Here is a 13,029-nt window from a genome sequence, read left to right as displayed (position 1 = left end):
AGGATACAGGGTGGAGGGAGCGGTCCAAGGAGCGGAGATACACGGTGTTGTTGGGATAGGCTTGGGCTCAGTTAATCATATTAACTCCACACTTCCCCACATCACCCGAGTGGTGCTCTTGATCAGGAATATGAACTTCTCTGCATTGCTGGGTTGGAGGTAGGTTAGCTGAGTCCAGGGGTTGAGTAGAAGCCAGATTTGTTTATGGACCCTTGGTTGATGATCGTTCAAACAACTGGTTCGACTGGTAGTTCACCGTCTGCTGGGTCGATAGTGGCCAGTTTGTACTGTCACAATGTATCATCTAGACCCAGATACAGACAACGCAAAAAGATTGCAAAATATTTTTTAGTGAAGGGGGACTGAAGACCAGAAGACTGATCGAAGGCAACCAGAGGAGAGTGGAGTTGATAGTGCATCTATTGTGGTCCGACACAAGCTGATTCTCCTCTGGTGCTCGGCAGGAAATAGGCGGTCTGACCCACCTGCCTGGTTTCTTCAGTGGGTGGAACAGACTGCAAAGACTGAGGCTGGGAGGAGCTTTGAGGAGGCATAACTGCAGAGGGTAAGGCTGGACGAGCAGGGGGAGCACTGAGGGCCCCTGTGTTTTTCTTTTAAATCCTGTAAACAAACTGACAAAGAGATTAGAGCATCCAAGGAACTTGATTCATTATGTAAATCAGTTTAATCTTTCATGGTCTCACTGAAGCCAGACAAGCTTCATTGTTCACTTTACCTGTGTGGAACTCAATAAACCCTTCTGACTTTATGTTTCAGTCTCTTGGTGCTCTTATTATTATCGTCGTCACTGTGTGTGTGTGTGTGTGTATGTATATATGTGTGTATGTATATATGTGTGTATGTATATATATATATATATATATATATATATATATATATAGATATAGATAGATAGATAGATAGAGAGAGAGAGATAGAGAGAGAGAGAGAGAGAGAGAGAGAGAGAGAGAGAGAGAGAGAGAGATTTCAAACTAGAAATGTAGTTGTTGGTCAACCGTGGCTCCACAAACATAACAATATTACATAAGGTGCTTTAGTTTAAAGTGGGTAGGCTCAGTCATTACACAGATATTAAGCACAAACATTTATTTTCTTAACAGTACAATATACTATAACATTATAACGATAACAGAATATCATTCTCATTTTCAGTCACCCTGTTCAACCTATTTCTCTTCTGAGTGAGTTCTCATATGTGTTTTCAGACCACTGCTGAAGGTAAATCGTTTATTACAGACAGAACAACTGTAAGGTTTGTCTCCTGTGTGTGTTCTCATGTGTTTTCTGAGAGTACACTTTAGACTAAATGCTTTCTCACAGACAGAACAACTGTAAGGTTTGTCACCTGTGTGTGTTCTCATGTGTTTTGGGAGATAACTCTTTCGAGTAAATGCTTTCTCACAGACAGAACAGCTGTAAGTCCCGTCTCCTGTGTGTGTTCTCATGTGTAGCGTGAGATAACTCTTTACAGTAAATGCTTTCTCACAGACAGAACAGCTGTAAGGTTTGTCTCCAGTGTGTGTTCTCATATGTAGTGTAAGAGTAATCTTTTGAGTAAATGCTTTCTCACAGACAGAACAGCTGTAAGGTTTGTCTCCTGTGTGTGTTCTCATGTGTAGTGTAAGAGTAATCTTTTGAGAAAATGCTTTCTCACAGACAGAACAGCTGTAAGGCTTGTCTCCTGTGTGTGTTCTCATGTGGTCTGTGAGATGACTCTTTTGAGTAAATGCTTTTTCACAAAGACAACAGCTGTAAGGTTTGTCTCCTGTGTGTGTTCTCATGTGTAGTGTGAGATGAATCTTTCGAGTAAATGCTTTCTCACAGACAGAACAGCTGTAAGGTTTCTCTCTTCTGTCAACTCTTTCTAAATAGTTTTTTAAGTCAAATCTCTTTTTACCAACAGAGCACTGGTGTTTCTCCCCTGCAGCTCCTTCGGCTGATCCTGACATGTCCCCATTGTCCACTGTGGATCTGGTCTCTGGTGCAGACTTGTATTTGGGGGATAGACCTGAGTTTGGTACAGTGGTGCTTTTTGCTCTGATCTGAACTTGGTTGTGGTGGTCTCCATCTGCCTCTGTCTCCACCTGTGCAGCTGTAAAGTCGATTGGAGCACGCCAGTCTTCATCACTGTCAATGTCAGAAGAGTGCTCCGTGTCTCCTTCAGTCTCGGGGTGGACATGTGTCTCTGAGCCGATGTCCTCTCCCTGCATGTCCTCTCTGTAGACACGTGTCTCTGAATTGATGTCCTCTCCCTGTGTGTCCTCTCTCTGGACACGTGTCTCTGAGCTGATGTCATCTCCCTGTGTGTCCTCTCTGTGGACATGTGTCTCTGAGCTGATGTCCTCTCCCTGCGTGTCCTCTCTGTGGACACATGTCTCTGAGCTGATGTCCTCTCCCTGTGTGTCCTCTCTGTGATCAGTTTCTTTTCGCTGAGGCAGTGAGGACTCTTCTGTTTTCACACAGCCATCATTGGACTCAGGGACAGACCTGAATAAAATCAAATTAAATCTACATAAATCAAAACCAGAAAGTTTGGAACAATTGTCCTCTGCGGACAAGTCAGTCTCTGTGTCTACATAAAGTATTCTTATGTATAAAACCTGCTAACCCTGTACATGGGATTCAATCAGCACTTTATACTTCTGGCTATTCTTAAATGTCCTTGAATTCAGACGTATTTTTAATCAGATCATATTTTATAATAAACCATATTGAAAGTGATGGGACTCACATGTGCAGCTCCTCTTCCTCCTGTTTGGCGTGCTCTTCTTCTGTCTCCTCTTTAATCTGTGGAGTCTCTGGGATTTCCTGTTTCAGAGTGAAACCAGGACTAAGAGAGGACATGTGGACACCTGCAGGAGACAATGGGCAAACAAAGATGAGGATTACACATATTACACATAATAGTGATGGATCCAGCAACAGCTTATAGAGCTTATAGAGCAAAGCCCCGATGTGCGTGTTGCTTTAAGAATAAGTCTGCTACTGCTGCTGTTTCACTCGTCTCCGACGCGTCAAACTGTGTTTAAAAGCATCTGCATCTGTCAATGGGGTGAATCACTGTTTTTTAAAAAAAGAAGAAAATTACCCTTTCAAAGAAAAAAAAAAAAAAAACCCTTCCCCTTCTACGTCAACAAAATTCCACTGTGTGGGATCATTTTGATCTTTTAACAGCAAATAAGGTAACTGTATTTCCTTGTTTCCACTTGAGCTATCAGAATAAAAAAAAAAAAAAAACAAACAGCAATGTGACTCTCAGTATAAATTATTTCATTTTATGCAGGTTAAATGCCACATCTGTTCAACAGAGCTGTCATAGATCAATAAAAGCACCTCCTCAGTGCTCAGGCATTACAGAACAAAGCATGAAAATGAGGTAAACAGACACTGAACAGCTCCTTCATAATTGCTATATTAATGTGTGTTTTATTATTTTATTATTTTTGAACATCAAGCCTCTAGCTAGTCTAGCTATCTTTGCAATTTCCATGACATTTAAATTGGTAAATTACATTCCCAACACATTCACTTTCATTTTCACATAAGATATAAAATATTACCATAGGAAATAAAATAACTTCAGTAATACTGTATACAAGTATGACTAGGTCATTGAATCAGTTTCCCATTCAGTTCCCCTAATGTTAAACCAATGGAGATTTGAAGATGCTAAATACAAACCTTAGCGTTCATTCAAAAGTGTTCACATACTATAATGTGATGGATGTGTTTAGCAGCAGCTTATCGGGCTGTTACACGGCTCTTTTATACTTGTATTGTTGTTGCTAATGCGTGTCTATGGACGTACGGCACATTTGTGTGGTTTTTAACTTCCCGAGCTCTAACGTTCTACAAGTTCTGTTCATATAGACATTTGCTTTTTCTCCTCATTTCACAGAGACGCTTTAACACGTGGCTTGGACACATTAGACTTACCGGCTCTGGTCAGCACGACTCTCGGGCTCAGAGTCGAGTCCAGGAGCCGTTGCTTTCTCTCGTTCTCCTGTTTGCAGCGACACAGTTCCTCCTCATATTCTGCTGTGATTCTTTCAAACAGCACATATATATCTTCAGCAGCCGCAGTCAGACGCTCCTGCACCAAACCTCTCAGATTTTGGCCTCTGGACATTTTACAAACCGTTTGGTTTGGTCACTTTCTTCTGTTTTCTCTCTCTTTTCCTTCCTAGCTGTCTTGGTAAAAACTAGCTCCTTCCGGCGCTACTCGCTGTGGCCGCGTGGCGTGTTGCTGCCGCACACTGGTCGCCCGTGGTACTGCAGTAGAGGGACGTTTATCTTATCTGGACATTATTATTGATATAGACAAAAGAACGTCCAGTACTGTACTATATTGAGATGTCGATCTGGTTGATTTAAAAAAAAAAAAAGAAAGGTAAGCACATAAATAACACGTAAAGCAGTTATTTTAGACATCCGCAGTGCAGTTTCACTACAACACTAAAAGTCTCTTGTAGCTCACCAGGCTAATCATTTGTTTTCATGCGGAAGGCTGCTTGTTGGTCTCAGGTAGATTTGGGAAGTATTTCTTATTTCAAACTAGTTTTATTGTGTAACGTTATGTTCAAACCACTAGGAAGAATAAACACTGTGGTCTTCAGGAGCCAGTCTCTTTTCACAGGTGGAAAACATCCGATGCATTTTCAATGGAGGGGATGGTGATGCTACAGGAGCCACACAAACGTGTAAATATTCCTGTTGTGTCTTTGCAAATGACCTTCGCCCTCACGAGCTGGAAGAAGACATAAGCTGCTATATCAAATGTTTAGCTCAAATACTTTATTTAGCTCGGAGTCTCGTTTAGTGTCTAATAATAATAATAATAATAATAATAATAATAATAATAATAATAATAATAATAATAATATAGATAAGCAATGTTCTATGTGTTTACTTAAATATAGTAGATAAGTAACACTTATCTACTCACTGTAAAGCAGAATATCTAATGGCTACTAAAGGATTGTTGCTTATTAATTATATATTGCACAATTAACATGTCATTGTTTAGGGACTTCCAGTGCACACCAGTCATGTCTGCTACAACAGGCTGCCACACAGAAATAATAATAATGTGCACAACAGGGACACAGCTCTGTCAAAACCCTCCAGCCTCATTTTAGGAGTATAGATATGTAAACTTTTGTACAAAATGCAAATACCATAAAGAGGTTAACCTCCTAGGACCCCACTCTTGCATGACATGCTTTATTAATTTCTCTTTGTTATTTGGGCTGAGTGGGACCTGATGAGTGTAAAAACAAAGAATTATCTTTTTACATACATCTGAGGACATTCGTTCTACATTTTAATAATTTTGATAGAACAGAATAAAGTCACATTTAAATAATGATTTGCAAAAACAATTTAATAGATGCCTGAACACAGCAATATGTAAAAACAAAATGAGAAACGACAACTGTGCCTCTTGGAAAAATGTGGTTCATTTGAAGTGCTGCTGACAGGTGCAGGAAGACATATCCCTTCAACAAAGTCCACCTTGAATCTAAACTATAATGTGTTAAACTCTTCCTTCACCACTAAGTGGCAGTATAATAATCATATGTGGACACCAGGATCTTGTAAAGAAAAAAAAAATGTGTGAAAATTTGTTGTCCATATATGTGGATGCCAGGGCATAGGTTAATAGTACCATGTTTTCTTATGTGAGTTTGGAGTATAGACCCTGGGCTGAAAGATCTGTAAGGCTCATGTCAGCTTCTTTGTTTGTTTGTTGTTGTTTTTTTTCATAGGAAATCAGACAACCCCACAGCAGTGTTGGGAATAACGGAGTTAAACTATAAGGGCGTTACTAATTGCGTTGTTTTTTCATTAATGGAGTAATCTAACTAATTACTTTTCCCAGCGTCCCAAAGCCGTTACTGTTACTGACAATAAAATGTGGCGCGTTACTTTTAATTGAGTTCACTCTGCTCTTCATCAGAGTCTCTCAGCCGAGGAGCTGCAACGCTGTTGTGTTTCTTTGGTGAAAGAAGAGGCTGGGGTGAGAGAAAAGGCTTGTTTGAGATGAGGCGGGCGTAGATACACGCCGTCGATCGGTGCGCGGTGTATGCCGGTTAGTTTTGTGTCCAAGATACCACCGACTTGATCTGACGATCACAAACCCTGACATATTTGTATCTGGTGAAAAACTACAATTGGTTGAAGAATGTAAGTACCTTGACATCGTAATCAATTCACATATTAATTTTAAGTCACATGTTAAACAAACCATCAAAAGGGTCAAATTCAATTTATCAAATTTCAGATTCATCCGAAATTCTATGTCCACCCAAGCAGCCAATATTTACATGCACGCCATGATTTTCTCGCACCTGACTTACTGCCTGACGAGCTTGTCCCAGGCCAATCATACCACACTCAGACCACTACAATCACTGTATAAACAGACACTCAAAGTTCTAGACAAAAAAACATGCCACTTCCATCACTGCAGCATTTTATCTAAATTTAATATTTTAAGTTGGGAGAATCTGATTAAATTCACAGATGCCTGCCTTGTTTATAAAATCTTACATGGACTCGCCCCTCCACCGCTCAATGACTTTGTTAACCTAAGATCAAGCTCAAACCGCATCACTAGAGGAGCCTCAAGAGGAGACTGTCTGATTCCATTCAGAAAGACAGCATTTGGTCAATCTGTTAGAACTTCTAAAGGATGGAACAGCATCCCTACAACTATCAGGGAGAGCTCCACATACAGCTCCTTTAAGTCCCAATTTAAACGTTGGCTTTTAACAAATCAGACCTGTCAACACCAAACTCCTGCTGCTGCCATCTAGTGTTTGTCCTTTGCATGTGCGTCTCTGTAATTCTGCTTTAACAAATCTTTTTATTGCCCCTTTGTTTATTTTCTTGTGCTTTTTTAACATAATCTTTTATTGTTATTAATTGCAAGCTGTTTTTAATAACCTGTCTGTTTTAATTATTTCGTTTGTCTTCGCTATGATTCACTGCTCAAGACACCTGTAAATGCACATTTATTTTTATTTTATTCTATGTGTCCTCTGTAGATTATTTAAATTTGCAAGGAGCCATCTGTACATCATGGCAACGGACAACAGATGAAAACTAGTGTCCACACGTGCTCTGACAGCTGATTGGGTCAGAGTTGTCTTTTGATCAGAAACGTGACTGTGTTCTCTCCAAAGAGGTTTACATTTGAATGCCTTAGTTTTGCAATACATGGCAATGAATTTTTTCAGTATTATACTGAAAGCACTCTATTGTTATTGTTTATTTTAATGAAGAAAATACTTGAAGTACAGTTGTGACATGTTGATTTATTTGCGCTACAGATCAATTTTTTTTATATATATTTTTTAATTTTAGATACATTCTGTAATTTACTTGTAAACAAATGCAATATAATCTGTTAAAGTGAAATAAATATTAAAGGTTCACATCTGTTGTGTTTATTGTTTTAACATAGTAAGTAACGGCATAGTAAATAGTTACTTCTCCCAAAAAGTAACTGAGTTGCTAACTCAGTTACTTTTTGGGAGAAGTAACTTGTAACTATATCTAATTACATTGTTGAAGTAAGATGCCCAACACTGCCCCACAGTGCACAGATGTTGCTGTTGTGTGTAGACAGTCACATCGACACCTGTGACAAGGCCAAGCTTGGGTGACATTTGTGAAGAGATAACACCAATAAAAAAGCTGAAAAGACCCCGTCTTGAAGGGGTCATAGCAGAGGACCCCTTAGAAGGCAGCTCAACTATGCATGTTCCATCAGATACACAGGATTATAATATTAATTTGACTTATTATACTACTACTATTACTTACTATTTTGTCAGGAGAGGTAAGTCAAAGTTCCAGTTACTAATCTTTTAAAAGAATAGTTGTATACAAATATGTCAGCCTATTCTAGGAAGGACACCAGCGGGTAATTTCCAGTATATACTAATGGTGGCTGTTTCATCAAAGATTCAAAAATATTCTTTTACAATAAATGCTTGTCTAGTAATGTAATGTTTTCCGTTATTTCGTTTTCTCAGATATTCCGGGCAATGAGGATCAAAGTATTTCAGTACAACACATTCCAAAGACATGCCAGGAGTTTCACTGAACCTGCCATTATACACAAGTGGCAGTCAACACAAGGGGCCATATTGGAGGATTTAAATTAAATGTAATCCTTGGTGGAGACGTGAAGGGTGACACTCCAGGTAATCACTGATTACTTTTAGGACATTTTACAAAGTTTGGGAGTTAATCTATGATGGATCTGAGAAGTCAGAGGATCATTGATTTGCAGCTGGTTCAGGTGAGTAAAAATGTATTTGGTTTATTTGAATAGGGACAAATACAAAAATGAATAATTGTAGCACAGCAGCCCGATGCATGCATCATAATACTTACAGCCGCAGCTAATTTGCACCACTTGTCCCTAAAATAAACATGTGCAAATCCAAAAATACCTGAGGGAGGAGAACATCAGTCATCAATATGATGTGCGGCACAATGAGAAAGGTATGTTAGTATAAACTGAATTTTGTTATTCAGTTTCTGTTTGGTTGTTTTATATAATAGTTTTGTTCTTCAGGTATCTCCAAAAACAAAGACTGCACAGAACAAAACAAGTGGGTTTGAAGCTTGAAGAACCACATCTACTGGACAGGTTCTACAACACCAGAGGAAAGATTAACAAAAGGAATATTAGTCATCAACTCTGTCCAAGATCTACACTCACGATGATACTGCATTTCCTCTGTGTTTACAACCACAGCAGACGACAAGGGACAAAAGCAAATGTTTGAAACCAGGTGACCTAATTATATATATTGTTCTGCATACTGTGTATTGCATTACCCATTTAACAAATGTATCTTTTATTTTTTGATCAAAGCTACACCAGCTTTGTGTAGGCAAGAGGATCCTCAAGGATGTAGAGAAGATGAGCCCACACTTGCAGACTTCTGCAGTGGAATCATTTCACAGTGTGATTGTGCACTTTACGTCAAAAAGTGCTGCTTTTCCTTTCCTGGGAATGCTTTGCAAGTAGACAAGTATTTTTAAAGTACTTTGTCATTATTTTAATTATGTAGTAATTGTACTGCTGTTTCGTTTTGTTTTTGAGACTGTATCTGGCAGCTATGCATTTCAATGAGAACACCGGATGTTCACAAGCTACAAAATCAACTGGAGGGCTCATGTACAGGATGTTTAAAAAGGGAGAAAGCGTCGCAAGGCCCATCAAAACTGAGGCTACCTTTTTGTAAGTAATTGCTCTGTTTACAACTATTTCGCATGCAAAAAATTACCACCACAGACTATTCAGTATTCTCCCATATCTGCTGTATTTTAATGACAGCTGTGCAAAACAACAACTGTCAAACATCACAAATAACTTATAAAGTAGTAACAAAAAATCTCTATATCACAAATACAATTAACCTGTATAATATTAACTCCAAAAATAGAATAAAGAAAAACACAGACACATTATAAATAGAATATTTAAAACTGTTTTGCTGTTTATTGAAAGTAACAAATCACTGTCCATTATTGCAGATTATGTTGATGACATTTTGGAGCTGATCTTTGAAAAGTGTTTCCAGTTTCAGTCTCAGCACCCCCGTCCAGACAAGGCAACTGTCATCTCCGCTTTTACCTCACACTTTAATCCAGCACTGTTCTGAAGTCCACATACTGCCCCTCTTCATCTGGGAACTCTTGGAGGACTCTTTGGAGGACGACACAAGATGGCAGAACTACGCAAACTCTGACCCAACCATCCCCAGCACCGTGACATGAACCTTCTGCAGTGTCAGTAAAGTACTTCAAACTAAGAATTTCCAATGTGACTTTTAGCATTTGTTTAACAATAAATTAGCATCATAATCAAAAAGTCAACTTACCGTACCATTCTTATTGACTGTAGTGGGCCAAGCTTTGCTTTGAACAGGTTAATGGCATTTTGAAGGGAGTATATATTGAGACGCACAGGCTCGAATCCTGTTAGGTCCACCATGCATGTAGAGTGGCTGGGGACTTCTTCCATTCTGGCTCACACCTACCAAATATATTATCAACAACGTGAGTGTACATAATATACAGGAAATGAAAACAAGCTTTTGTAAAGTGAACTCACTTTAGGGGTTTCTTGACCGCTTCTATTTTCCACTTGAGTTTCAGATTGTAGTGCAGTTATCACACGTGTCACACCTAAAGACACGATATTAACAAAATGAACTACAGCAATTGCACACATGAGCCAAAACCACATGCTTGATCCGCACATGAGATCAAATGTTATGTTTCCACATTCTGAAGGCTGTGCGGTGAGATACACACTTGTAAAGAAACTGTATGCACATGTGGTTCATGGAGGAGTTTTATAAATGTATCACTTTTAGTTGTATTTGATTTAACAGTATTATATAGCCAAGCAAACTATATTTTTGTGTAATTTCTTTCTCATAGAAGACAAGCATGTAAATAGGCTTAAACACATGAGCAAACACAGACGATTTCTTTTGTAAGAACATGCATCGTCCATACATCGTTCTTTCATGCACTAGGCTCAGTTGTATTTTAAAACTAAACCATTTATTTTGAGCTGGTTATAAATGCATCTTTGTTAGTATACAATTACAAGTTAACCCAGTAACCACTGAAGTTCATTCATTCTAGACTCCAAAGCTTTGTCTTGTTCAACATCTTCATGCTCCGGGTCAGATTCTAGTTCAAACATGTAGGGTTGAATGTAAAGTTCTTCTTGTGCCATTTTTAATCCGTAGTTAAAAAGTAATCTAATTGCGTTATCTAGTGGACTACAACAATGGCTTCCGGGGGTGTGGCGCAGGTAAAGAAACACTCCCAGATGCTGGGAGGGAGGAGAGGTGTGAAGTATCTGCATTTGCATTTACAGGAGCCAGTGCAAAATGAGTGATTCGCAGTCAGTGCTCTGAACAAGGGTCGAAGATGGGGCTCTGGAGCCCAAATTATAAGAACTTATAATTCTAATATTGCAATTATTATACACCATACATACATGTTTTGGTATGTTATAAAACATTATATATGTTATTTGAGCCTTGAGCCTTTGAATATTCTGTCTGTCTGATCAGAGATTCAGGGAATAGCTTCATTTTGTGGCTTAATCCTCTGCTGTCTACAATCAGGCCAATGATATAGCTTGCATGTTCTGAAATGTGATTCTTGTATTAGTTTGTCAGTTCAGATTTCTGTCTTTTTGTCAGTTCCTCTGGATGTGTTTAAAATATGAACTTTGAACACATTTATATTATTAAAACATAAAAAATCCCCAATTTGTTCAGCCCTACATAGGTAGGGCTGAAGAAAGGGTATTCATAGGGTGAGGAGCTCGGTCACACGATAGTGGATCTGGATCCCAATGACGGTGCACATTTATATTCTCCACTCAAAAAGGTGAAGTCTGATGTCTGGAATTATTATGGCTTTGAAAAATAAGACCAACAAGCCACCAATCTGCAGAGCCTGCAGATTGGTGGCCCTGAAGCCAAACACCAGTATCGTTCATGCACATTTGTAAGACGACCATCCTGCATTGTTTGACAAACTTGAGCCAAAAATAACCATTGTAAGCAACATTCCATGTGAAATAAACTATTAAATGTAGTTTGTGTTAGATTTGTATGAATAATGGTACGTGTTTGTGTCGATTTTGCTATCATTAGGTCAGCGCTTGCTAAAGAGCATTTTGCACAGCTGATGGCTGTGATGCCAGCATATCCTTTATCATATCCTTTTTCTGGGAGCTCTCTCAGGTTGGTCCATGTATTTTTTATAGTTCAGAGTTATATAATTGACACATTTATTATTCATTCATTGTTAATTTCACTTAAAAAAAAAGGTAATCGCTCAGACACAAATTGTACAGTAATTGATGTTTTATTGACTTTTTAAAAAACTGTAAACCTTGATTTAATGATTATCATGATTTTGTCAAACTAATCATGAGCCTAAATTTTAATATCATCCCATCCCTAGTTGGGACATCCATCAGCCGTCCACCAACCATCCACCACTCCATCCACCACTCCATCCATCTGGACCATCCAGGGTTGCACGGCACTCATCAGTGAACAAGAACATTAGTGTTCATGTATTTCTAGGCCCACTTGTCTGGCAGAAACCTTCCTCATTGTGCCTTTATCTGCACAAATCCGTGTGTGATCTGAATCAGCTACAAATCAAGTACAAATAACAATCTTCCTGAAGATGTGAGACAGGCCTCTACTTTGACATTGTGCATGACTGAAAGGTTTTTATTCTGCACTCTTCTGTTTTAACGTTAATTTTATGATAATTGTTTGTGATTATTTATGTTTGGATTTGTGTGATTTTAATGTCTTTCTTATTCTATAAAGCATTTTGAAATACTTTGTGTACAAATTGTGCTATACAAATACACTTGCCTTGCCTTGCCTACAAATATGATGATCACACTTAGGTTTTCGTGAAACAGCTAAGGTTTTCATACCTTGTCCAAGGTATTCAACTATTTCATGCTTTTCAGCACTTGAGAGAGATCCTTTTTCTTTCCCATATTGCTTGAAAATGGTGGTCTGCTTAATAATGTGGAACGTCCTCCTCAAGTTGTGTTTCCTTTAATTGAACTTACCTGGCACATGTGGCTGAGATGGATTTATTGACCAAAAGAGCCCTGAGATGCCATCCATGAGTTTCACTGGAAAACAAAAACATTTACCTTCATGACTCTATAACACGATTTGCATAATAATTTGGAACACAGTGTATTGTAATGTTGACGACATCCTTTTGTGCACTCCTACTGAGGAGCAGTGTAAACGTGACACAGTGTCACTCCTGAAACACCTCCATGCTGATGGCCACAAGGATAGCCTTTACAAATTCCAATTTGTTAAAGAGGAAGTCGCCTTCCTGAGTCACGTGATCTCTGCAAAAGGCAAAAGTATTTCTATCAAAAGCGCTGCAGCCATCCAAAACATTCCA

At 38.7% G+C, this 13,029-nt stretch overlaps 1 protein-coding gene across 1 annotated transcript; it reads right to left on the bottom strand.

Annotated features, from left to right (window-relative positions):
- Positions 1-1,094: 1,094 nt before the first annotated feature.
- LOC129457235 (zinc finger protein 391-like) lies at positions 1,095-4,250 on the bottom strand. Its single transcript, XM_055230094.1, has 3 exons — positions 3,958-4,250; positions 2,753-2,873; positions 1,095-2,508 (listed from the first exon to the last, which is right to left on the bottom strand). The coding sequence occupies exons 1-3, from the start codon at positions 4,148-4,150 to the stop codon at positions 1,188-1,190; spliced, it is 1,635 nt and encodes a 544-aa protein (XP_055086069.1). The 5' UTR covers positions 4,151-4,250; the 3' UTR covers positions 1,095-1,187.
- Between the last annotated feature and the right edge of the window lie 8,779 nt (positions 4,251-13,029).

Source organism: Periophthalmus magnuspinnatus, chromosome 20 (assembly GCF_009829125.3).
Source record: "Periophthalmus magnuspinnatus isolate fPerMag1 chromosome 20, fPerMag1.2.pri, whole genome shotgun sequence".
NCBI lineage: Eukaryota > Metazoa > Chordata > Actinopteri > Gobiiformes > Gobiidae > Periophthalmus > Periophthalmus magnuspinnatus.
The sequence above is the reverse complement of the archived record's forward strand: the minus strand, read 5'-3'. Positions and strand labels throughout refer to the sequence as shown.